At 41.9% G+C, this 27,083-nt stretch overlaps 1 protein-coding gene across 2 annotated transcripts in view; it reads right to left on the reverse strand.

The window, feature by feature from the left end:
- DIS3L2 (DIS3 like 3'-5' exoribonuclease 2) overlaps positions 1–27,083 on the reverse strand; it is a 196,152-nt gene that overhangs the window by 129,794 nt on the left and 39,275 nt on the right. For both annotated transcript variants that reach the window (XM_069864890.1, XM_069864891.1), the window contains exon 7: positions 4,989–5,223. In XM_069864890.1, the coding sequence (XP_069720991.1) occupies positions 4,989–5,223 (235 nt within the window). The remainder of the gene's footprint in view (positions 1–4,988; positions 5,224–27,083) is intronic.

Consider the following 27,083-nt stretch of genomic DNA (forward strand, 5'->3'; position numbering starts at 1 on the left):
ACTCTGCCTTTAAATGAGATATTTCTATTCAAACTTCATTATGTCAAGGCAGTGAGCAAGCTTCAGAAACACACATATTCAAATTCTAATTTGCAGAAGTGTAGGTGTAGGTGGAAATCCTGAACAAACACAACAATCTGATTACTGCCAGGGCAGCCAGTTCACCAACTTGATGACTTCTGTGAGCCACCCCGGGGGAAGCAGGATATTCTGTGTATCTGGGAAAGTAAGATCTCTCATGAGAAAAGCTGAAAAAAAGCTGAGCAAACTAGTTTGACAAGGATAGCTTTCGGCATAGCGGCACAGTTTTACGAACTTTGATTTGAATATCCTTACACTAAGAAAAGCTGAGGCACTTTTATGAGCACAGCTGCCACTCTCAACAGTACAAGTAGCTGTTACTGTTTGATTGCTGCTTTTTTTTTTAATCAGAGTAATCTGATTCCAATATTTAACAAGAGACAGGTTATATTTGTATGAAACTCATGTGACATGCAAATCTGTGTAGGGATACAGTATCATAAAGTACTCTGTACGGAACACTCTGCACTTCCCATGGGCTGGGAGGATACAGAGAAGTTTCTATTTTTTATTACATATTAAAATTGAGTCTAAGGAAAATGCTTCTGTTGCTGTGAGGAGTCACAGAAATAAAATAATGTATTACAGCTCAGTTCTAAGTGATAAGATAAAAGTTACATTATATCTGCTGCAGTAGTCAATGTGAATGAGAATTAAGGAAAAGAATTACAGACCTGGCAAAGGTCTTGTTGACTGGCAGATGGCTTGTCTGGATAGCAGTGACACAGAAGAATTTGAGGTTGCAGGGTAAAACACAGACAACTTGCACATCAATACCAAGCATTACAGAAAATAAATCTTTTCTTTATACACAATACTGTTCAGCCTCGTGCCAGGATGCTATCACCTTGCTCTTTGCCTGCATTTGAACAGAATGCAGAAAACCCAGAGAGGGTTTAAGGACACTTGTAAGGGAGCTGAGAAACCTTCTTCAGGGTGTTCATGCATACTGCCTTTGTAAAGAAAGAAAACAGAAAGCTTGCTCAGTGTATAGAGATATTTACATCTTGGAAATGCAGCTGGAAAATGCAAGAAGAAAGAGATTTCCAACTCTGCTAAAAAAGACCTACCTCAAATAACCTAACCATAACTTAACATGAAGAAAATCTACAGGATAATATTGCTCTTTGTGTAAAATAGCATGCTGAAGAGGAAAATGGCTCATCGCTTCCTAGATCCGAGGCTTCTCTGAAGATAATCTTTAACCCAATTTCTTTGCAAGATGAGTTCAGAAAAGCAGAGCAAACTTGTTTGACCAGAACACCTTTTGGCATAGTGACACCAGCTATGAACTTGTATTTAAATTTCCTGGAGCAAAGCAGGATTGACGCACTTTTATGAGCGCAAGACCTTTTGAAAACTACATGGGCTGAGAACTAGGGCTGAATGTGATTGGTCTCAATTTCTGTAGACTTCCCTCTTGCTTCTCCCATCCCTTCTGGGTCTTAGGAAGAGAAGGGCAAGAAGCACAGCTCTAAACTGCAGCTCTTAGCGAAGACAGATCCAACACCTGAGTCTCAGCCTGCAGCCCCATGCATAACAATTTCTACCAGTTTGCTTTAAGCCCCACACAGGCATAAGAAGGCAAATGTACAACAACATCAGGAATTCAGTCCACTCAAATTTGGGCCATAATCAATGTATACGATGTTTCACGCTTCAGAGCTTCTGACAGCAAGGCCCAACCTTAAATTCTTTGCCCTAGCATATAACTAGAGATGAAAGGGGTGTGTGATGTTCTGAAAAGGAACAGAGCCACCGCAATGGATGGCACACAGGCCAGGACAGAAAAGATATCAAAAAACAGCCTGCACTCCCAGCGTGATCCAGAGTGCTCTTATTCAAACGACACACCTACTTGCATTCTTCATGGTTCGTTCTGACCAGCAGCAGCAGAACAAATGGGCCAGCAACAGAGATCTTGCGTAATTCTACTCCTCCACCAGAAAGGACAAAAGTCATCTTGCAAACGAGAGGCAGTAATCTGCAGAACTTGTATATGTGCACGAAGAATTGAGCACTATCTGGTAGTGTCTAGAGTAACGTGGCTCTGGGGTTTTGCCCCAGAATGAACAAACTTACTTTTGATTCTATTAGGATAGCTATTTTTCACCCCCAAAAATGTGGTGGGATTTTTGTTTAGTTTGGACTCTGTTTAGGTCTTTTAAATATATGGATCTTTTTATGTACATACAAATACACACACACAGAGATGTACACATATACATACATGAAGTGCATGAGAACATGGTAGACTGTTTCTTGATTTTATTTTATTAAATATAATACCTTTGATGGCATCTTGGTCCAGTTTGAAACCTTCAGATTTCCCTGTGTTAGGGGAAAAAAAAAAGTCCACTACACGTGTTCATTTAAGAGTTGCACTGGCTATAAATTATTTGTCCAGGTCACAAGTCATTTCTCCTTCTCAATTCTGTGCGTAACACCATACAATGAGTCTGCCTAATAAACTCTACAAGGCAATGCTCTCAGGGAAAGTAAATAAAGCACCAGTTTAGTAGAGCAGCAAGAAATCCCTCCATGGGATCTCATCTCCCATTCACCTCTCCATCTTTTGACGCAGTAGTTGTTTTGAGCAGAAAGGATGCGACATAGAAGGCTCATATGCAGTTAGCTAGACAAGAAAGTTCAACAGGCAGCATCAGCACAGCAGCCCTCCCAGGGGAGGCCCATATCACACAGGGAAGGGCACTCGCTGTGGTCCAACCCCGCAAAGCATCCCGCCTCCTGATGCCAGTCTCACATTCGAATGGATGGCCTTAGGAAGCCCACTGGAAAATATCCTCTAAGGCTAAGTCCCACCTTTCAAAGGCATATGTTTGGTTCTTTTAAACATTTAGAGCTACACCTGTGAAGGCTGTATTTGGCAGGATCTTTTCTTTTTTCATGACAGTTAATACTGATACTAGAATAACTAGAGCTGTTTTCCAGGCAAGACTTAAAATCTGAATAAACTATGATATGAGAAGTCACATGAAAGGCAGGAAACAAGCCAAAGCAATCATCAGCTGCTCAAAAACACCTTCAGAAAAAGCAGCATCATAAACTTTATATGTATTAAAAAAAGGAGGATATTAAAAAGCAGCACAAGAAGAAACTAGGGAAAAATCTATATGGGTTATATGGCCAGAGAGGCTGAAGCAACTATGAAAAGGGGTGATAGCAAAATACAAAAATACAAACTCGGCAGAAATCTAACTGGCACATTCACACCAGCCACAAGGGTTGTGAAGGACAGAAGGCCTTGAAAACGAAAGAAAACAGTTGGCTTAGGCACCCACAATGGAAAAATAGGTTGGATTTCAAGCATGTAGACAATAAGCTGATATAACATTTGCCCTACGAATATTCTCCAAAGACATAATTAAATGGCAAAAAACACTCAGACGACACAGATTTGAAGAGGTTACTTGATAAACTCCCAACACAGGTCAGTCCAGAGCATCTCAAGAAACTATGATACATGAGGAAAAGTAACTCTAGTCAAGCCTTTACACTAAAGCACAGTTACATAGGTAAAGTAAAATATTGGTTCAAGCCTGTATTTATTTTGGATCCTGGTGTCAAACTAGAATGCATTTGTCTGAATTTTAATTTGGTATTGCTATCAGAAGCAACAGAGATGACACGTGACTCAGGAGCATTTTAGGAGATCCAGAACTGTCAAGTCAAAGAGGCAGCTCAACACTGTGCAGCTGTAACACAGAGCCTAAGACTACAAAAAAGATGAGGTTAACGAGGAGCTGTGTAAAACATCCACAGAACAGATGAGTAACTTCCAACTCAAGCCCTACGCTGGAAAGCAACGGAACAAGGTAGAAGTTGGTTCACATACCTTGGCAGCAATTCCGACTATGGAGGTACCCAGAAGGAAATAGCATCACAAAGCAGTGAGGTGGCAGCTCCACTCATGAGCTGAAACCAACATTTTGTCATAAAAACTACACTTCCACTCAAATGCTATTTCCAGCTTTATTAACAGATGGGTGTGAAAAATGGAAGTCTACCAAGAGTATAGGCAGAGGTCTGTGCAACCTCGCAGGAAAGCACGAGGCATTAAACAGAACAGCTTTACAACCACCATCAAGATTTGTCAGAGACCAACAACTATGTACTCCCATGCTACTGCCATCTTTTCTGGACAACTCTGGCACGCATCAGGAATGCACAAGAGTATCTGCCCTGGCAAATTTTTCACCGGCAGCTGAAGGCACACACGAAATGTGCCGATTGTCAGAATCCTTTCAACACACAGCTCTTCAGGAAAGGATTTAGTACTAGAAAGGACATGCAAAGAGCAGCATAAGCATAGTTTGGGACAAGGGAGCCTATTTTATTTTGCCCTAAGCAACACTTGATGGTTTGGATGGAATTCAGATTCAGAATAAAATAGGTTTGCCTTCAAAACAGATTGCATAATTGGCTTTAGGTTTTAGTGCAATTTTCTTTTTAAATGGACCAAATCTTTAAGTTGCTCATAACTCAACTGTTTGAAAACAGCAACAAACCTAACTGCCCCCAAGGAAATATATTCTTATCCCCAAACTGAGACACACAGATTGGCCAGCCAAGCTGCAACGAAGGAAAATGCTACAGCAGCATCTTGAATTAAACAGCAACCAGCAGTCCCCAGACAGCCTTGCAAATTGCAAATCCAAAGGTATGACTTCTGTTTCCTGGATTTACATTGCATCAATCAAAACTACATCAAACCCAGACCTTAATATCCATTCAAAACGATGAAGGCAGTTTAGCAGAATGGGATAGAAGTGATAAGGCATTAAGCTTTTATGCCTGTATTTTATACCTTGCAGCAAAGCAAGGCACAGTAATACTTCAACAGTTTGCTCAAATAAAAGTTTAAATCAGCAATCTGATCTACTCACCCTTTTCACCGCCATCCAGAGAAAGTTTCTTAACATCATCAGTCAATGTATCCTGAAAGTGGTCTTGTCCATGCTCTGCATCATCATCATCAAACTGAGCTTCTATAATGACATCCGGACTTTTAGCATCGCCTTTCGCTGCCTCTTGAGGAACACAAGTCCCCAACGTATCCTCAGGGACATCTGATTCATGCGTGGTTTCTGTTTCTTTGTCACTACCATCTGGCTTTATTACCTGAAGGAGCAGGGGATTAAAAAAAAAAAAAAAAAAGAGGCAAACTAAATCACTGGACTGAAGAAAGAAAACATTATCTTTCCTTTTTCATCTGCATCCCCAAGGAGATGACAATGAATTGTGGGTGGCTGGTGGCACACGGCAATGGCTGTGTAATTAGCCACAGATATTGCACAATCAAAAGAGGCACCTCAGTAGGATGAAGATGGGAACAGCACGGCTCTTGCAATATCTCAACCGTGACAATAATGTATCCAAAGCGTATCTAGAGCATAACCATACAGTTCCTGCCAAGCCTCTAATCGGCTCTCCAGAAGCTGGGAGTAAGCACAGAGAGAGAGAGGATACGCTACCGTTTAATGAGTTGCTTAGACAATTGTTCACCAAGATACACTAATCATCCTGGGAAGTCCCAAAACTCAAACAGTTCCAGTGAATGCTGGGACCGTGTCAAAGCACGTCCCTGGGAGGGCTCCCCACACACAATGAGGAACGGACTGAAAAAGTACAGACCAGAGAACACGGTGCCCTGCAACCTGTGGAGGAACTGGACTGCGGCAGCTTGGTTAGGCACCAAGCTTTGCATTTATTTTAGGCTCTGGTCTTTTTGTTAAAGGTGCTCAATTATTGCTGTTACTTATACAAATCTCCTAGTTAAATGACTGAGGAATGAACTCAATTACAGTACCAATTACTTAACCACTGATTAACTGATAATTCAGATAAGTAACTGTGACCATTGCTACAGATTTGTCCCCACTTCAGTGCAGCACTGGAACAGGGGGAGGAGAAACCGTATGCACAGTCACATCATAGAACAGAATCACCAGGTTGGAAGAGACCCACTGGATCATCGAGTCCAACCATTCCCATCAATCACTAAACCGTGTCCCTCAGCACCTCATCCACCCGTCCCTTAAACCCCTCCAGGGAAGGTGACTCAACCCCCTCCCTGGGCAGCCTCTGCCAGGGACCAATGACCCTTTCTGTGAAAAATTTTTTCCTAATGTCCAGTCTAAATCTCCCCTGGCAGAGCTTGAGGCCATTCCCTCTCGTCCTGTCCCCTGTCACTTGGGAGAAGAGCCCAGCTCTCTCCCCTCCATAACCTCCTTTTGGTGTTTAAGTGTCACTCAAGTTGTGGTATTTCAGATTCAAACCAGCATGGGATAAGAAATAACCTACTAAACATTAAAATCACAAAGAAACTGGGGGACCCTATTCCAATGCATTCCCAGCAACTGAGCTCCTCTCCAGCCGGTGTTCACAAGGCAAGTAACTCCCTAGAGATGCTCTTCCAAGGACTCTAGTCCTCAGCCTTGCTAACCCAGTACATAACAGCAGCAACTCACACCATCAGCAAGGCAAGTGAAGGGCCCTTTAAAAAATACAATTAAAACCTCACCTTTCTGGTAATTTACTTTATATGATACAGTCACTAGAAATAAGCATGCATAACCTCAACAGGTGCTGGCTGAAGACAACCATTCCACGTAAGAAAAACATAATCCAAAAAGCTCCACAAATGATTGTTTAGTAACTAAAAAGCAAATGGATCACATCAGCTCTGTAGAGGGAAGACTTTCACAATTTTACACATACAGAGCCAACAGTCATGCCTTCAAGCAGCACCTATTTCTTTGTAATCTTTTCACAATATGTAACAGAAATAAAATCAATTTTAAAATGGGGTTGAATTCAAGTCTTACAAAATAAAACTACTCAGATGACATTACGTTGAACTCTCATTACCTTTTGTAACTCTGCTTTCCATCTTTATTTTCATTTTTTAATATGTATATAATTTGTTACCATAGCACATTTTGTCTCAAACATTAAATTTTGACAAAAAGGGAAAAAGTTTGGCAGAAGATGGGAAAATGGCTGATTATTAAACCTGGCTACATTTGGTACATAAAATACTGACACACAACGGTCTGGGCAAGAACAGTCTATTAGATTAGGGAGCTGACAAGGCTCCACATGCTCGTGACTCTGCCAGTGTGCCTATCCAAAAAGAAAACCAGCGTCAACAGTAATGTTTGGACCCTACCATGGTCAGATGCGGATATATTCAGCTTTTAAATTTCAATTCAGAAGATCGCAAGTGTGCAACTGCTGCAGAAGTTCATCTTTTTCAACCTCTTCAGGCTTTGCCTGAATTTCTTTCTCTCCAAGTCATTCTTCAGAGAGTGTGAGATGTGTCTTGGGTGCTAAATTACAAAGCTTTCTAAATGCAATGCAGAGAACATCAAATATATCTGAATGACAGGAAGAATTTCTTTAAAGATGCAGCATTGAAAAGCTCAAGCTTGAAGAGTTTACAACACATTACAGAAGACAGCAGGTATAGATTTCTTTTTAGATGCTATATGCTAAAATTACCCTGCTTCCCCCAAGCTAGAGGATACACACTGCTATCACTAGCTAGGATAATACTCCACCTCTAACTACCTAAGCCCTCAGTCACACATTTCCTTATGGATTCGCAAATGGACTTTTAAATAAGGTTTACCAGAGCCCACAAAATCAGAACCTCCACATAGTGTAGAGCAGCAAAATGTCCAGATGCTGGCAAGCCTGGACTGTAGAATTTGCCTTCTTTTTAGGGCTAAGACACATTATTTAGGCTGACCTCATACATAACAGAGAACAGAATTTCACCCAAGATTTCTTACACCACACTCAAAATTCAGGGAAGCTGTACATCACAAGACTGAAAAGCTGCATAAGACTTTACAAAATCGGGAGCTCAACAGATAGAATTACTCCATTCAAAATGATCACAGTTGTTGGCCAACATGAGCACATCGCACAGATTCCAAGAATTCAGGATCCTTCTGTATATAAGCAGCAGCAAATTTGACCATGACAGAATAAGCATTTCTTACACACAGCATCCTGAAAACCAGAAACTGATGATATTGTACGCTCCTATTTCTTATTACGCTGTTGAAGCTCCTACATGACATAATGCATACAGTTAGAATGTATCAGTACTTATCAGAGATACAGAACAAATCAAATACACAATTGGCTACGCCTATCATGTAGTATATGTACGGTACAGAGCATCATTCTCTGCCAGTACAGCTGACTGCATGGACCCAAAAGGAGAGGATTGTCCTCCAAGGCATGTGCATTAAACGTATTACCCTACCATCAAGCAAACAACTTAGGATGAATGGTTAAACCTCCTTAAAAGGCTTTAACTTTCTGACCTGGAAAGTCAAATGCCAACCTTACAGTTGTGTTATTTTCATGCGCTTTTTAATTAAAAAAATTTTCATAAGCATTTTGTTGAAAGCCAGTTGCTTATGTGAATGTCTGATCCTCAAGATAACGGCTGAATAAGTTTTCTTCCAACTTGAATCAAACATCTATGACTGAAAAGGCATCAAGTTTCTGCCCCACAGTGACTGATTTGTAAAGTCATAGCTGACTGAACACAAGACCTTTGAATAAAAATCCCATTTCAAACATAAGCATAATAAAAAACAGCTAGTGGGCAAGTACATCCTGGCATGGATATGTACAACCTGGACAGCAGAGCGATTACAGCATCCAGCTCAGACTTGAAGTAGCCATCAAACAAACAATTGTCCTTACTTGGGAGGAATTTGTTCAAACAGAAAACTGAACCAGGAGTCTGTGTATCAGAAAGCACAAGGGTTGCCTCCTGAGCTGCAGAAGAAACTGCTTTCTCTGCCAGAAGCAATCTTGTACCCATTTCATAGTTCCAAGCCGTTCATAGTCTTTCCACCTAAGCCTCACATCCACACACGGACAAAGCCTAGGCCTGTTTATTCTCAGATCAGGTATGGTGCTTTTGTTCCTGCCTCCTCAACGGCACCAGTTAACAACTCATACATTAGTCTATAATCTCAAACTACTGAAACAGACCAGTGATTTCTTTTAGCATCTTTGAGCTGATAACCCCCAGGCTTTTTCCAATAAATCCGTCAAGCCTCCAAAGCATTTAAGCCTGATACTAATAGGCTTGCTTTTTCTCCTTATTCATCTTTGATCCTTACAAGCAATCCATGAATCCTCATAGATGTGAAGATGAGACATGGATGACTGCTGAACTACATACAGTCAGATGGACACACCTTGTATGGATAAAAACTTTCCACGTACAGTCATTGTTCCAAACAGAAAGTTGTCCCTCACTGGAAGTACCTTGCAGGCAAGGATGCAGGATCATCTTTGCTACAGCTTTTTGGACACAGATTTAGAGTGAGATGAAGTATTTAACTTCTTCAAAATTCTGGTATTCAAAAGAAGGACTAAACCACTGAATTTTAGACATTTCCACTAGAGCATACTGTTCTCTTGATTCTTCAAGTCAAACTTGCTCACCGTGGTCTGGGACATCACTATTACTTCAAGCAGAAAGCATCTTAAATTCTTCTTTAAATATCCAGCTACCTGGGCTCAGTTTTTGCTGTCCTTTTTGCCACAGCAGAACTGTTTCAGAAATTCAGAGGCAGCACTTGCTTTCCCTTAAAAAAGAACCAACAGATATATGACTTCCCTAAAATAAACATTAAAAAGCAGGGGGGGGTTAGATTTGGTATTGGAGTACATTTATGGCACCTATTACATTAGCCAAACTTCGCCAGCCAGACCCCTTGGAAGTATCCTTCCCTTCACCCCAGAGCTCACCAAAGCCCCCAGATGAGGTGTCATGATAAACACGAAGTAGAAAACCCACAAGTACAGAGAACAGTCCACTGGGAATTAGGTTTTTGGTGGGATTTCACCGAGATCTGCACTGGGTCAAGCACTTCCAATAATCTGAAACTAAATATTAAGTCACTGGGAATAAAACTAGTGGATGATAAAGGCTTGCACAGCAGTGAAGTCTACTTGGTGAACAAGGCTGATCTGCATCCAGAAAGTTTGAGAATAGCCAAAAGTAAACTCAAATATCTAAGAATATGCAACACACCTGTGAATGGGTCTGCCTTGGAAATCACTGACTCTGAAAAGAATGTGAAAGATTTCAGATGGATAAAAATCTCAGCAATAGGATCCTTAAACAGTAAAAGCAAGCTTAGCTGTGTAATACTGCTCTGGTGAGAGATGCCGGACATAGAATCATAGAATAACCAGGTTGGAAGAGACCCACCGGATCACTGAGTCCAACCATTCCATCCACTTGTGCAACATGTATTTCCTCATGGAGAAACGGAGATTATAGAGAGCAGAGGTGTTGTGCTATAAGTCAGTCAAAACCCAGCAAAATGCCTCATAACAAGTAATGAAACCCAAAATGTGTGACTTATCCAAAAGATTTTAACAGTGACAAGCCATTAATGGTAACTCTCTTCACTGGAGCAAACGGACAATGTCCAAAGTGGCTCCTCAAACTGCTGCTGAAAGGTGCCACAGATTCACCCTTGACTGGAAGTCAGCCAGATTCACAGCAAGCAGGGAGCTCGCACTGAACAGGAGGACTAAGCATGGGAACAGCGATAAAGCAAATAAGGTCTTCAGCCCAAGTCTATTTTCCAACGTCTGCAAATCAAGGTAAGTCCCCATTCTTCCAAAAAATACTTGGGTCAAACACAAGTTCTGCTTTAGCTACAGACATGTTGTTATACTCAGTTCTGGGTAGGGAGACAGAGTTTAGGTCAGTCTCGTTGGTCCCCCCTGCAGCTGAGCCTTAGTTAAGCAGCAAGTCTGAGAAACAGGTTGAAAGCAGTTATTTCAAAAGGAAGACAGCTGAAAACAGGGGCTTTGGACGAAATTACCATCTCACGTTAAAAAGACCGTTGCTACCACAACACTAATACAAACACCACATTTTATACCAATACTGTGAACACCTGCATCCATTAGTTTCCCAGCTTTTGCCATATTAAACAGGCTTCACTTAAGAGCTGGTTCCCCTAATGTTCACTCACAAGGGAGTAGGAATGGAGCCTGGCTAACGTGAGGATGCTGTCACGGCTCAAACATACATGCTAGAGCCAAGGTAGCATAAATATTGCGAGGAAGAGCTTTGCTTTTCTGAAAAGAGCAACCAAACAAAGGCTGGCTTGCTCTAGCCCCTTCTTGGATAAAAAAGTACAGCACTTCCAATAAGAGAAAAACCACCTGTCCCAATCACCCTTCCTTCTCTTTATAAACCCACATACACCAAACAGCTCTGGCAAAGACAACAACTCAGTAAAGGTAACTGGTCTCGGGAGAGGGAGTTATGGTATTACTTTTAAAATAACAAATAAGTTAGACTGGGTTTTTTTGTTGTGGCTTAAGGTTTGATTTTTTTTTTTTTTTAAATTTTTTCATTCTAAATCACTGGAAATGCTTGCTAACAGCCCACAGGATAGCTATTTTCTATTAAATGGCACATTACCATTTACATTCTAGTCATCACACTGGATGCAATAATCCTACAAACATCCAAACTAAAATCTCTCCCTCTTGATTAGGAAATGACTACGTGCCCCTCCCCAGTGGGCTCTGTTGTTCCCAGATGTCACACGGAGTTCTGTCACTGCAGTTGCTTCAAAGCCATCCTGCTTGTGGATTCAAAGAGGAAAATAAGTATGCAAAGGCTTCTTGGAGACAGTGACTTCTTTCCACTGCACTGGGTGAAAGGTGGGACAGAAACAACTGAAATTTAATCATGTATTTCCAAAACAAAATGTAGAGACAGATCTGCAATATCCCCATCAAACCTACTGAATCCCCAAAGACATCTCCCCTGCCCTCACCAACATCATAGAATCACCAGGTTGGAAGAGACCCACCAGATCATCAAGTCCAACCATTCCTATCAAACACTAAACCATGTCTCAACATCCTTCTTGTGGCGAGGGGCCCAGAACTGAACCCAGGATTCGAGGAGCGGTCTCACCAGTGCCGAGTACGGAGGGAGAATAACCTCCCTGGACCTGCTGGTCACGCCATACATCCTGTATCCTCTCTGCGCAGACTAACATGTAACATGAATTTTTACTGCAGAGCTAATCCAAGTAACCAGACTGAGCACCCAGGTTCAGTCCAGCAGAGAGCCCTGTATCCAGGTTTGTCAGGTAGGTGCACAAGCACCAGCATTAATTGCAAAAAAACACCTATATCTCCAAACAGCCACTGCTTCATCCTATTTCCACCAATAAACCTCATTCCTGAACCGTTCACTCATCTTCTCCCTATACTTCAGGCTGTACCTAAACATCACAGTTAGAGTACGTCCCTCCAAGTCCAGTTCAAGTCCTTCTCCCACCGCCTTGCACAAATAACCAGAATAACAAGTGAAAAAGCATCAACAGGAAAAATTCTCTAGACTGACCTTTCAGAATTCTAAGCCAAAACAAGAACTGTCTCCTCACCATGTATCTCCACTCCCTCTCTGGTCTCTGACCTATCATTTGCTTCTGAAAGCTCAACACTCACATTGTCCTGGCCCTCATCCCACACCTACAGTTGGCTTCAAAACATGTTTATCAACACTTCATTATCACCAAGCAGGAGACAGTTGCCTCTGCCTCCGTTTCTCCTCAAGTATACTCCTGCCTTCATCCTGTTCCTGCCTCCTCTCTGTGGCCTCCCTGGACTCGTGCCTCCCAAGTCTGACTCTTGCGCTGCTGTCTGTAGGATACACAGTCCTATGATCTGGACCATGTTCCTTCAGGTTCATTTCATCTGATTCCACTAACAGGATGAATTAAGCAGCTCCATCTGTGCTAAGAAGCAGGAAAAGAAGAATTTGTCAGAAGCAGATGCTCCCTGTGCAGCACAGGTACCCCAGGCCACTGTGGCACCAAGTGTCGTGGGTCACATCACTGCAAAACCCCAAAAAGGAGCCACTCCGCAGCCTGCAGAGGAAATACCTGAGCTCAAAACAGACCCCTTGCCCCAAACTGCTTTGAAAGGAGAGCTGGAAAATGCTCATAATAGGCCCGTGGTAGGTCTGTACAACCTTTCCCAAGGATTACTTGGGAATACCTTGAGAGATCTTGGGAATACCTCGAGAGATTATGGCCTCAAGCTCCGCCAGGGGAGGTTCAGGCTGGACATTAGGAAAAAATTTTTCACAGAAAGGGTCATTGGGCACTGGCAGAGGCTGCCCAGGGAGGGGGTTGAGTCACCTTCCCTGGAGGGGTTTAAGGGACGGGTGGACGAGGTACTAAGGGGCATGGGTTAGTGATTGATAGGAATGGTTGGACTCGATGATCCGGTGGGTCTCTTCCAACCTGGTTATTCTATGATCTCTCTCTGGGCTTGATAGGATTCACACTTCAGAGCTGCTCTATGGTATTTACACATGCTGAGGGGCAATGGTGTCAAGGAGACATGAGAAAGGACAACGCTCTGTGCCTGCTTGCAGCAAACACTGTACGATACCCAAACTTGTTCCACGTTTTCCACTTCTGCAGCCACCCCCAGGATTTGATTTGGTGCTAAAAATAGAACATCTCTTGCTATTGCACTGACCTTCCCACACACATTCCCCAAAACACACGATTCCCTGAAGCAGAAGTGATACAGCAAATATCTCATGTTCCAGTCACGGCTTCTGAATCCACATGCTGTTCTTTCATGCAGCTATATGTTGTCACACTTAAAGTGATGATGAATACTCAGCCCATCAAAGCAAACCCCTCTGGTGAGAAAAGTTTGACCCCAGGGAGGTGCAAAAGATCACATTCAGCATCCAGCCTTTAACAACGCCCAGGAATCAACCTTTGCCTACACACTCACAAAATCCGATAAGGCACACGCAGTTCCTCCATCTCCTACAAGCAAACTCTTTTTATAAAATAGGCCCTTAAAACTGGCAGCCTCCCTTCTGGACCCCAGCAAAATGTTCCTTGTACCTTGGGTCTTTGTATTGCCTGCTCCTCACAAGACCTCCCACTTTGGTGCATCTCATGAGCTGTGTGTTACACTCCAGGCCACAGCGAACTGGAAACGAGAGTGTAATGCACAGGGCCCAGCTCTGAGGTTGCCAGAACATATTGGTTTGAAACATCACAGAAAATATTCGGCTCCATATTTTCAACAGTAGCCAGGAAGAAAATGCATGGAACAATTTCGAGAACTGTTTTTCAAAAGTCATTTAAATCAAATTATGCCCCATCCACACTGGCAGCAAAACCCTCTGCTCTAACTGGAACTGGTTTTCTTTTCTTTGTGTGTGTGTTCTTTTCTTTTGGGTTGAACTTTTTGGGTTTTTTTCTAAAACTGTCTCCCAGCCATCTTTTTCTGGTAATGTGGACAGGCACTGCAACACTGCAGGAGTGGGTGCCAGGACAAAACCTATGATGCACAGTCTCTACTATAAATCACTCAAGAGGGGTGGATTAGAGGAAGAGAGCAACGTAAGGTTACATCTTCAAAGGTATGATTCTCTGAAATGACTGCATTTTCAGCAAACTCCTGCAGAAAGATATCCAGTTGGTATCTGATCTAAAGAAGTAGACAGGCTTTTGGATTATTTGCAACTTCGAGACAATACCATGAATCAATATATATTTTTAAAGATTTAATTATTACACAGTGCTTGCATGTAATCAGAAAAGAATCTACTTGTGCTGAGTGTGTATCATTTGAAAGCTGCGATGCCAAGCAAATCCACACCATTGGCTCGCACAAACCCAAAGTATTATCCATTACTGCCTTTTTTTTTTTTAACAATACAAGTATGTATGAAAAGCATATTTCCTGGAAACAATTACACGCTTTGAAGACTTATTCAATATTTCATAATTTCATAAACCAAACAAGCCTGCACCCGCACGTGCCCATAAGAGGAAAATGAGTTGACAATGCAAACTAATTGAAATGTACTGGAAGGGCTATCCAAGATATTTGCATACCTATACCTCCCAAGGCTATATGGGTTTGAAGCTCTGTTCAGAACTGCATGAAAATTATTTCCCATGTGCCTAAGAAAATCTCTTACTGATGATCTGCACTTTAACTCAGCAAGGGAGGAAACAAACAAATCAACCAAGAGTTAACACGCCGGGGCTCCTGCCTTAAGCCCCTCACCTTCTATTTTAGTTCCTTTTGATCCCCCTCCCGGTGCCGGTTCCCAGGGGTCTCAGCCCTGCACAAGTTTTGACACACTTTCAAAGCCCAGAACTGTACACCTGGGACAGAGCACACACTGCTCAGGAAGTGCACGGGGGCCAAGAAAAGCAATAGAAATTTCCACAGTTAACTTGCATTACTAGTTGCCAATAAGCCTCTTATTTTGAAAACCCATAATTGGAAACTTTCACATTACAGAACAATTTATGGAAGTTTTCAGAGTATCTGTGGCCCAGTGGGAATCGGCCCACGTCTCCTTATTTACTCATGCAGTGGGTGAAGAGCATCAAGAACCTAAATAAGTCATTGCTGAGGCATCATCAAGACTCCTAGTCTAGGAGTGCTTCAAATAGTTCTTAGCTCTTTAGTCTTTCCAGTCATTCATCTTTATGGCTGCATTCAGTCAACAGCTGAGCTGCCCTACCTTTAGCTCATTTTATTTTCTGCAGAAACCTTCTTGCACTTTCACTGTGATCAACTGCTCCTTTGAGGACACAGAAGGCAAAATACAGCTGCTCTGGGCTGAGTGCATCCCACGATGCCTGCCTCAACCTCATCAAACGAGCTCAGCAAAATGAGATCCTACTCCTACAGTCTCTACTCTGTCACACCAGGGAAACTGGCACCTACATTAATTCCTAAGTCAGAGTTAGGACAGCCTCCTAACAGCCTCCCCAATGCCAGCATTATACTGTTTTGCAAATAATCATGCTTGTGTGTGGAGGTAAAGGGATTTCATAATAAGTGCTGGAGATGCATCCCAGGAAACTGAGATTTTTAGCGACAGAATATTGGAAGTGCACATTAGCACTATATTTTCCATTCTGGAGCCAGCACGTACCATCTGCCAGAGTGGTTTCTCACCACGAGCAGCTTCATCTTCTAGAGAACGGCTTGAGACATCAACTGACCATCAGGTTAGTTGTATTCTGGCAGGCTACGCTGCTACCAGTTCCAGGGGTACACACTAAGACCACTGTGAATTTAGTACTTTCCCCATTGGGGGCAGGCACTGAAAAGACTCTGTGCTCAGGAGAAGCTGTGGTAGAACTGGGACAGCCACAGCTGAAGAGGATCACCCACAAAGGAAAAGAATTGGAGGAGATAATCCCTGCAAGCGCAGTGAGTCGGAGAAAAGAAAATCAGATGAATCACCTGGGATAAAGGATAACAGCTTCCTCTACTGTTGAGAGCTTTCTGTGTCCATTAAAGCCATTTCTGAAGAGAAGTCAAGCTGTGAGCAAAACATACTCCTCCATATTTGACATCAGCAAATTCTGACTCAGGACAGCATCTCACTGCAAGATAAAGCACCAAATGCCTGTGGAGGAGAGGAGGGAGATGACAGCAGCACACTTTGCTCGGAGTCCTGCAAATACATAATTTGGGTTTTCAAACTGCAAACGCCCCCCACCTGTGACCTAAACCTGCTAAAAATACATTTATTTGGGCTTCCTGACTTAGAGACCATTTCACTCAAATGCACAGAGGGATCCTTGAATGTCTCGTTAGAAAGCATAGGTGTGACTGCCTTCATATTAAGTCACTGTTATGGCCAGGAAATCTCAGACTTCCATATCTACCTTAGACTCTCAACAGGTTCCTTATGAAGTGCATGAGGAAAATAATCCTATTTTCAATCACCCATCACTTTTGTTAAGTCATTCAAACTATCTAGCCTAGCTTGCACCATTTGACACTGCGCTAGCCAAACTGACACATTTTGTCCCCAAGAAGTTAGAGCTGAATTTCACACGGCTAGCAAGGCAGAGACGGAGTGTGAAGAGAAGGCTGAAAATAGCAAAGCAGCTGTGGTAAAGCCACACATACAAATACCTGATAGTTTTCATAAATAAAGTGTCTTGGGTTGCTCTACTTCATGGGTATCAAGGCAAAAGCACCTCAAAGGAACACAACCTGAGGCAGCTGGGGCAGCAGGTGTCCCAGGAGAAAGTGGGGGGTTATTCCTCCACTCAGAAAATGGGGATGATAATTGGTTTACATGCAGATGTGAGGATTAATGTATCCAAATTTTTCACCTAGGTTCAAAGCATTACTTAAGTCCTGGGAGGTTATCAGAAACACTAACACAGCTTTCTATGAGTGGAGGGAGCTTTCTCTCTTCTTCCCACCCAGGGACATTACAAGGCTTAACCACACAGACTGTGTTCAGGGTTTTACAATTGCAGATCAGATTTTCACAGCAGGTACATAACCGAAGGGCAACATTAGTTTATTTACAGCTGCCAGATGAAATCAAGACTGGATAGAAACAAATATCCCACAGTTCCGAAAACAAAGCACTGCTTTTTTTGTCATTGAGAGAAATCACGTTCTTACTTCTACACATAAAGCTAACAGGCTTATTGTTAATTCCAGCAATTATTGAATTCCTATTTAGAGATGACCTGAGACATCATTCTGTGTTATCACATATGGGAATATCGTTAAAACAGCAAAACAGAAGCAAAATTGTGAATGAGTTCACAGTTATAACCACAGTTTCTGAGATTTACTAATAAGAATTTTTGGCAGTTTGGTTATCCATGCTTAACCAAAATTAGCTCATACCTTGGTCAAACCACTTAAAAAAAATGAAATTTCAACTTGTTTAGAGCCAAATTATCTGTTTCTGAAATGTTTAGGTAATTGTCTACTACAATAACAGAAAACAGAATTTTTAATAAAGACTTCTTGACTGAACTCACCTCCAGCACCAAACCAAGGTGCCCTCTATAACTACAGTTCTGCTGTGGCCTTTTCCACGTTATGTATCTATACACAGGCAACAGCAGCACTGCTGAAGAACTGATCTCTTTCTAGAAGCAAATCACAAAGCCACAATAGAAGACAGGCTAGAAGGAAAAGCACAACAGCACAATAACTGCTCTGTGTCTCCAGGGAACAGGTTTGTCTGTCTTCTGCTGGAAGGCAAGAAAATGTCCATTGAAGGCACACATTTCACACGTTGCCATCTCTGAGAAATGCATCTCTCCCAGGGTTGTTTTCTAATTGTGCTCAGTAGCCAAAGTCAGAACTAGGGACACCCCAAACTGAGGGCTGTATCAAACGTTTTCAACATTGTTAACACTCCATAGAACTTCCAGGAAGTTTTTATTAAAGACAAAATAAATTAACAGGAGGGAATAGGTGAGAACAAGATTACACAGAGATTGCCTTTGAAAGGAGCTCATCTTAATGGAAGTTAAAACAAACTAGAGGCCCAAGGTGTACCAAAGATGCTTCTTGAAACAGATGGGTGATGCTCAGCATTTTACAGAGGACGTACTGCTGCAGTGTTTTCCCTCCGTCTAATGAAAATAATCACTATCACCAGCTTTCCTCTTGAAATGGCAGCAGGGAAACAACTGCTGGCATTTGCGTCATATGGATCTGCTCACATTACTTAGTGACGAATCTTATTAAAAAGCAAGCACCTCAAGCAAAATGTCTACAGCTCAGTTTGCATGCATTTACCTTTAGCAATATGTTATGCTTCATTAAATTTCGAGGCAGGGTTTGTTAGAGGAGTAAAATGCATCAGCATCTTTCACCAGGTTTCTCAGCTGATTTTCATGACGTCAATTTTCACTTTTATTTAATTCAGTGAAAACATACACGGATTAAACATGGTCTCAGAGCTTCTGAAGCACTGAAAACTGCAGGAAACAGAAATGGCATATTTTTACTCCTTTTCTTCAGAAAAAGATTTACCATTACTATAAGGAAACTATACCTTACCTTTGCAACAACAATTTTAAAAGCCTCTCCCTGCAGTGGTCATTGGAAAGGACTGGCCACCACAGTGTTCCCTGCTTCTTGATGCCAGGTCCCTTCTGGTCTGTTTTTCCTGCCTGGCAATGGATGCTGCTTACCAAAAAGCGCTTTTTTTTAATGAGAAGTTAAGCTCAATTGTTATAATTCCATTTAAAATTTAATGCAGGGCAAGGGACTAACACAGGGGGGATTTCTGTTGTACTATTTCTCTACAAGCTCAGTACCACTAACTAGAGATTTCTATGTATACTCTCTGTAACCTCAACATACACTGCAGTCCAGGTTTTCTTTCCATCTCTAAAAAAATTCATCAAAAGGCCTTATTCCAGCTGAGATTTTGTATACAAGTTTTCTGCCAAGAACAAATTTTTACAACACAGCTTTAAGCTCCTTTAAAAAAAAAAAACACAGAAATTTATAATGGAAATACTGACAGTGCCCATAATCACAAGTACAGAAACATTATTGCGATAAGTAGTTTGCAGCCTATCCAAAAAAAAAAAAAGTTGGTCTCAACCAAATTCCACTTTTGTTCCCTAATAATGACGAGTTATGAGATCAGTGAAAAAGGTGTAAACAAAAATGCTGGGGATTTAAGTATCGATGATGGCAGCATAAAGCCATCACCTTGGTCATTACATTCTGATTGTGCAAGAGGTTTTTTTTAGAAAGTCTTAAATTACTTTATAACTCACTTCTCCTGGGCAAACTCTTCTCCTAGTGGTCATCAGAGGCTAACTTGGCAAATCTTTAAATCATGCTTCCAAATCCTAATAGCTTCACCATTTTCAGAAATTTATTAATATACTGTTTTATATTCAGCTTTACCAATTTTACCTTTTGGCTCGGTCTGATGAAGCCCATCACTACACGTGTGCAGTTCAGTCACACAAAAGCCAGCTATTCCCTGCTGACGAACTGAAGCTCTGCACTACGACTTGCCATGAGTTCTCTCCTTTGCCTTAGGAAAAGCCTTGTGTTCCCATAAGAAATGGATGGCTGCACGCCGTAACAAACGGAATCTTGCACAAAAGCAGTGATGAGCTACCCGTGACGTTGCCTGTAAGAGTTATACCTCAAACAGAAAGAATCAGTGCCCACCTGTAGCAATATATTCCTCTTAATAATTAGAACACACTTCCAATTCTCTTAACAAATATGCAGTAAGCACCTTAATGCAAATTAGAAATACGAGAAAAATTACATGGTTGGTCGTGTTAAGAGGCCCAAAGCCAAGGTGCTAACAGCTACATGTGGAAGCAGCACAGCATCAAGTGTTAACCCCTTTCAACACTTACAAAACGAATCTGAGAATGGCAAAATTCAGAAGCACGGCTCCAAAACATGTGACTGTGAACTAGCCTTGACACCTGTTTATGTCATTAATAAAATATTTAATATATGAAGAACACTAGGTCTCCAAAAGTGCCTTAACCGGCATTGAAATGTGTTAGTCATCCAACAAGAACTCTCACTTCAACACTGGAAATTACAGAACAAGGAAATCAAATCAAACCGTTTCAAGGCATCCAGCTCAAACACTATGTCTGGACTGTGCTACCTGCAAATATTCATTACTAAAAACTGCAGATCGTTAGTCCTTTTTACCAGAAAGGAAGGGGGTTATCTCTCCCCTGCAGCACACTGTATACAACTACTGGACTGAGATAGCGATCTACACTGGGCTTTCAATATGCTCATTAAACAAACTCAGTAAATTCAAAGCCTCTTCATGCAGATCTGCTGGACTCAAAGCAATCTTCACTTGCTCAATGTTCCCCTATTCGTAAAAGACAGTATGGGATGACATTTAATGATTTTCCTTAGCTGGAAGAACTTATTTTGAGAAAACCTACAAAGTTAAGTTGTAATATAGTAAATGTGTTAATGATAAATTCTTAAAGCAGCAAGAAAAGAAAGAATAAAAGGCAAATTTGCTCCCAGTGAACAGGCAGTCTATTCTGGAAAACTTAGAAGAAAGTACATTGGTGTTCATTACAACTATTTATGTATCGTGTAATTAAGCTGTTGCCATAACTTCTGTCATGTAACTTAAGAGGTCTTGAAAAGTGTATTTTTGAAACTCCAGAAGTGACAGGACTAAATCTCAGCTCCACTTCCTCGCAGAGAAGTTTGGAAGGCAGCCTCTGGAAACAGTACTGCCACTCTGCAACTCACCAACTGAGTTTATGTTTTATCTTCTAAAAAAGAAAAAGTTAGCCCTTTCGTATACACACACTTTTAAGATAACAGAATTTTCTTCACAGTTTCAAGTCAGACACTGAAGTACTTTGTTATGATTAGTTTTATCACACTGAATCCAAATGCTCTGGATTATTAATCAACCCTTCTGACAGGTCTCCAGTAACGAAACACATCACGCAGCTAACAATGACTCACCATTCATCTTAAGCTGATAAAACAGAAAAGGAAGACTGACAAGTTCTCAGATCCTACCCAGACAGCCCACAGCTTTAGGAAACCCCTTCCATTTGCTTTCTCACCAGCAAAACTAGTGTATTTCTTGGCTTTGACACGGAAGAATTCCCACTCCCCTGCTCCCATTCTACCTGTAGATTGTAGCCACCACGTCAACGACTATTAGTATGCAAAGCACTGACATTGCCTGGAGAGCTGGGACATGTGAAAATCAAGTTAATGCGCTCTCAAACAATAAGTCCTCCACTGCCTTTTTGCTTCATCCTCCCTTTAATTCAGAAATGTCCATTCACCCTTCCAGCTAATTTGCCGGTTTATCACGTACCATGCTATGCCTATGCCGTAAGACCATTATTAGAAGAAGAAACCACTTAACCCAGCAGTTTATTCTTGGACTGCTGAGGGTCCAAATTCAAATCCCGCTTCTCCATTCCGGACCCAAAGTCATCATCACTTGTGCCTCCACAGTTTGGCTGCACTGGGTCCTGGCACTGGCAGATGGAGGGTGCATAGGGAGAAGGTAAACGAAGGAGAAGATGTAGGGGTAGGGATCGGCCATGTGAAGCACTGAAGCATACACACACTCTCCCACATCAGTCTACCCATTCTCAGCTACAGAACACTGAATAAAGGCCTTTCTAGCCCATGGTCCTCCAATTATACAGCACTGGGAAAAGTCAAATGGCACCAGTTGTACATTCAGCACTAGGAGTAACTACAGTTCTTCCTTAAGCAACTATAACAACGCGGGGAATAGTTGTTCCATATCCTGCAAGACCCCTGCACACACACATTGCCCAGTGGCACCAGCAGTTCTGCTGGGGCAGCACCCTTAGATACTCTGGCTCCCCTTCACCGCTATTTTCTGAAGTTAATGCTTTTGCTGCAAGCTGCAGATGATTAAAAGGCTTCTACAGTCCCCGATCCAAAACAAATTAAAAGGGATACACTCTAAAAACATCCGGTGATAAGCATTTGTTCACAGTGAAACAATTAAACGGAAGGATTTGTCTTGTTAAACATACAAAAGGTTATCGATAACCTACCAGTTCACACCATGTCTTCCAGCTCCAGGGTGGGACTGGTCTGCACTCTGTAACAATGCACCTGTGCCACCTGCCATAAGCAGACACGGCTGGTCACCTCCACTAAAGGCATCCTTCCTCTCAGGAGTACACTCAAACCATCTGAGAAAGGCTTCTGAAGAGTATCTACAACACAAACTTGACTTCAAACCACGTACAAAATCAAACCTGCTTCCTTGTAAAACCTTAATAGGACTCCACCATAAGAAAGCTATTCAAGTCTTAACTAATAATTTTCTTTCTAATTTGACCACGTTGTAAAGTTGTCTTAAAACCTCCCAGAAGTTATTTTACTGCATTATTCATAGTCCTACGAGTACAATTAAAATGTTCTGCCCAAGCTCTATAACAGGAATGGTTTTCATAATTTCTTAACAGTATTTTCCTTTCTCTGCCCAGCACAGTCCATGCACACTCAATTTATCAAACTCTTAGTCTAGCCTAGTTAAAAATAAAACTCATACTTCAAAAACTGGATGAAAATCAGCTTCACTTCTCACTCAACTGTACGCCTCTTATTTTACCTTCTCATCATGACTTCAGGAGTTGCTTTCACCAAACTTCAAATGACACTGAAGGAAGCTATGCATTTGTATCCGAGAGATGCAACATCTAAATATCATCTAAACAGCTAATAGCTTCAAAACTGCTAACAATATAAAACAACGAGCCAGAATCAGCAAAGTCTACAAGCACTAAGACCTGAACTAAAATAAAAACAGAAAGTTGCTATATTGGTTTGAAACCAGGGGTCAAGGTAAATTAATACACAAATCAGACTCACTACAGACATTGTTCTCACCTGCATAAATATTTCACAGCAAGCCATATAAAACATCTGCATATTGCAACACAGTTAGAGAGAAACAAGCATGCTAAGCCTGCCAATACAAAAAGTGGCCTGTCTTATTTTTCTTTAATAATAAAACACAGAATTTTTAGAAGTATAAATTACTCCAATATACTAGCTCAAAGCCTTGCAAGCTACAGTTCATGAAACTATGCATTACTTGGGAATCTAAACCACTCTTGTTCCTTTCAAACAGCCAAACACTGCCACACAAATACTAACTTACTCTTGACCTCCACAGGGAGCGGCTCATTCCTGACTAAATGTCAACAACTGCCTAACATAAGGTTTCCCCATCACTGGCCTAACATGCTCATCTATCACATCAAAACTGCCACGTGCACTTGTACAATTTACCAAATTCTAGAGGTACTCCCTTCTAATTAATATTATCATTTCCACAGCAACCCCAAAAAGTTTAAACACATCCTAAAAACTCTGAGTCTTTCCTTTTTTTATCCCCTTGTAGTCAAGCGGAAGCTCACATGTCTAGTTTTCACGCCGGAGTCACCAGCTGCAAAGCTTCATCCTAAGAGAAGATTCTTCAGAGAAGTCCTTCAATAGGTACAATAAGATAAAACAAACCCATTTCAGCACACAGCATTTTGCTTCAATTTGAAAAGAATCACTGAATAGACTTACTAAATTTTACCCACTAATGCCAACTTCAAATCAAATCTCTAAAGTGAGTTTTCTGTCCAGGACAAGTTTTATTGTGGACCTGCATTCAATTCTCCAAGCTTGTAACACAGACTAACCTCAACTTTAAACTACAGTGTTTACACAAGTATAAATATCCTGCAACGTGTAAAGTATTAAGGCATGATTTAAACCTCCTTCAGCGAAAATTTTAAATAGTCACCTCCATCTGTCTGTGTTCACTATTATTTATCAAAGACACAGGAACAGGGATTCTCTATTCTCAACTTACTCAGTTATTCTGTATTTACTCCGGCCCAGTGAGAATAGCAGGAAGGCTGTGCTGGAAAAATCTCAGTTTTGAGCTAGAACTTTTTTCACAACCATGTATCAGAGATAATTAATGCAGGCAGGGAGGCAGTATTTTGATTGTGAAGAAAAGCTTACATATACCTGGTAAAGAAATAATGCAAGCTTCCCCTGGTATATTTTGAGAAAGAGCAGAGGTTTTGCTAAGCCCATATTATTTTTCATTTCAGAGCTGAGGGGATGCGACACAGGCAGGAAGATATTTATTCTGATGCTGCTCTGACTAACCGTGGAAAACAAAGACTTGAAAAATTCTAAATGGTGGCACCAACTAATAAAGCATTTCTTGTGGGGAAACTTAAAAATTGATGTTCATGTTTTTCATTGCCTTTTATCACTTTTATTTCATAATCCTATAATGTACAGTATGTCTGGCCATGGACTCAGCTGGAAAAACATTTAACACTAAAAAAGTTTGATGGAGTCGAAATAAAGAGCATCTCCTCCTGTTTCTTGCTGGCTAGGACATAGGAACCATGCTCTACACCTCCTCACACCTGCAAAAGGGAAGAGGTTTTCTTTTAACAGACACAAGGGCATCGAACTGAGTGGCAGAGGCAATGATTTACCCTCATCCTGATCCCTCACCTCACCCAAGTGACATGGATTAACCTACGCCACCAGCTACTTCGACACACAACGTTCGGGCTGAGGCAAGGTGCACGTCATGGTATTCAGGCCATGAGGAGGGGGAGGAGGGACTGCATCCAGCCTGCTGTGAGCAGCGGAGGTGTTGAGGCAAGTAGATGAAGACAAAAGGATCCGGATGTGAAATATCCGAAGGAAGCGTATTTGACAAACATTTGGTGCTTTCTAAAGTAATCGATCCTTAGCTGGGGAAACCACAATGTTTAATCAGAGAGGGCGATATGCCATGGTTAGGAGCTCTGTTTCCTAACACCACAAAAGCCCAGCACAAAGAGGTATATTTTGTTGTCTGTCATTCTCTACAACGCCCTTCCCTCAAGCACCAGTCCTCAAAAAGCATTACACATTGTTAGAGGAGATTTGTTTACGTGCAGACTTTTTTTATTATTATTATTTTTTCCTTTCTTTCACAAAGCACTTAACAGAAATCAGTGCTTGGGAACTGGAGCTCTGAAGCACAGTAACAGTTTACTCATCATCATAGCAACTAATTGCCCAAAGACAAGCCCTAGGACCCTTCCCATGTCACTGAAGTTGGCTCCCACAATGATGTGCCACTCATCTCCAAGAAACCAGTGTTGTTAACTTGCTTAAGTGGCTCTGCCGGAGCAGGAGGGCAGACAGCTGAATAACTGACCACTGGATAACGCTGACTCCTTTACTGACAAAAGGACAATGGCAAAAAAAAAAAAAAAAATTCTATTTTTGACAAGCGCTGGTGGTTTTGTCAGCAAAAAGTCTGCCCAAGGTCTCAGTCAGCTCATAGGAAATTACTGTATAGATGGAGACCCTGCCCTGACAAGGCCAGCCTTCCCCTCCCAGCTTTTCCTTTTCTTGACAGTGACAGCTGCCTCCACACCTAGTCTTTGGGCTCCGTTATATCTTAGCCACTGATAGGAGTCACCCCACGGGAAAGTAGGATGGTGGGACTAAAATGATGTCAGATACTATGAAGAACATTTTCCCTTTTTGCTTTACAAACTTTTGAACCTTACAAGAGGGGAGCCATCCGCTTCCATGGGTGTTTTGTTTTTTTCTACAAACAAATTTTAACAATGCATATCCTGCCAGGAAATGTTACCATGCATTAGTGATAAAGCGTTACATAAAGAGGTAAATTAAGTTTCCAAGACCTGAATATAAGCTGATAAATGTATTATTGCCACAGCTCAACAACTGTGCAGAGAAGAAAAAAAAAAGAATAAACAGTTTTAGAGAAAGCTTCAGGAATATGAAGGAAAGAAACAGGAAGAGTACATAAAGTAACACCACACTGTCAAAACACCGCTTGGACTATGCATGAAGCACAGTTACTGAACTAAATCAGTTAAACTAATGGTCATCCATTAACCTTGGGTATGTCTACATGGTGAAACACAGACCCAAAGAGGTGAGCTCAAGCACCAGAAGACCTGCCAACAGAGCACTCCCTCATGGCATCAGACCCCCAGATCAGCTAGATAAATAACCCAGAGCCAGATGGGCCATTTACTCTCACCCAGAGGGCGGCAGTGGTGGTGATGAGCAACAAAGCTGGTGAGGGGGCTGGAGAACAGGCCTTATGAGGAACGGCTGAGAGAGCTGGGGGTGTTTAGCCTGGAGAAGAGGAGGCTGAGGGGAGACCTCATTGCTCTCTCCAACTACCTGAAAGGAGGTTGTGGAGAGGAGGGAGCTGGGCTCTTCTCCCAAGTGACAGGGGACAGGACGAGAGGGAATGGCCTCAAGCTCCACCAGGGGAGATTTAGACTGGACATCAGGAAAAAATTTTTCATGGAAAGGGTCACTGGGGACTGGCAGAGGCTGCCCAGGGAGGGGGTTGAGTCACCTTCCCTCAAGGTGTTTATGGCACGGGTGGATGAGGTGCTGAGGGACATGATTTAGTGTTTGATCGGAGTGGTTGGACTCGATGATCCGGCGGGTCTCTTCCAACCTGGTGATTCTATGATGCTGTGCGGCTCCTCAAGTACAGCAGGCAGCAACTCTGCTCCCAGCTGGGCGCAGTC

Source organism: Phaenicophaeus curvirostris, chromosome 10 (assembly GCF_032191515.1).
Source record: "Phaenicophaeus curvirostris isolate KB17595 chromosome 10, BPBGC_Pcur_1.0, whole genome shotgun sequence".
Lineage (NCBI taxonomy): Eukaryota > Metazoa > Chordata > Aves > Cuculiformes > Cuculidae > Phaenicophaeus > Phaenicophaeus curvirostris.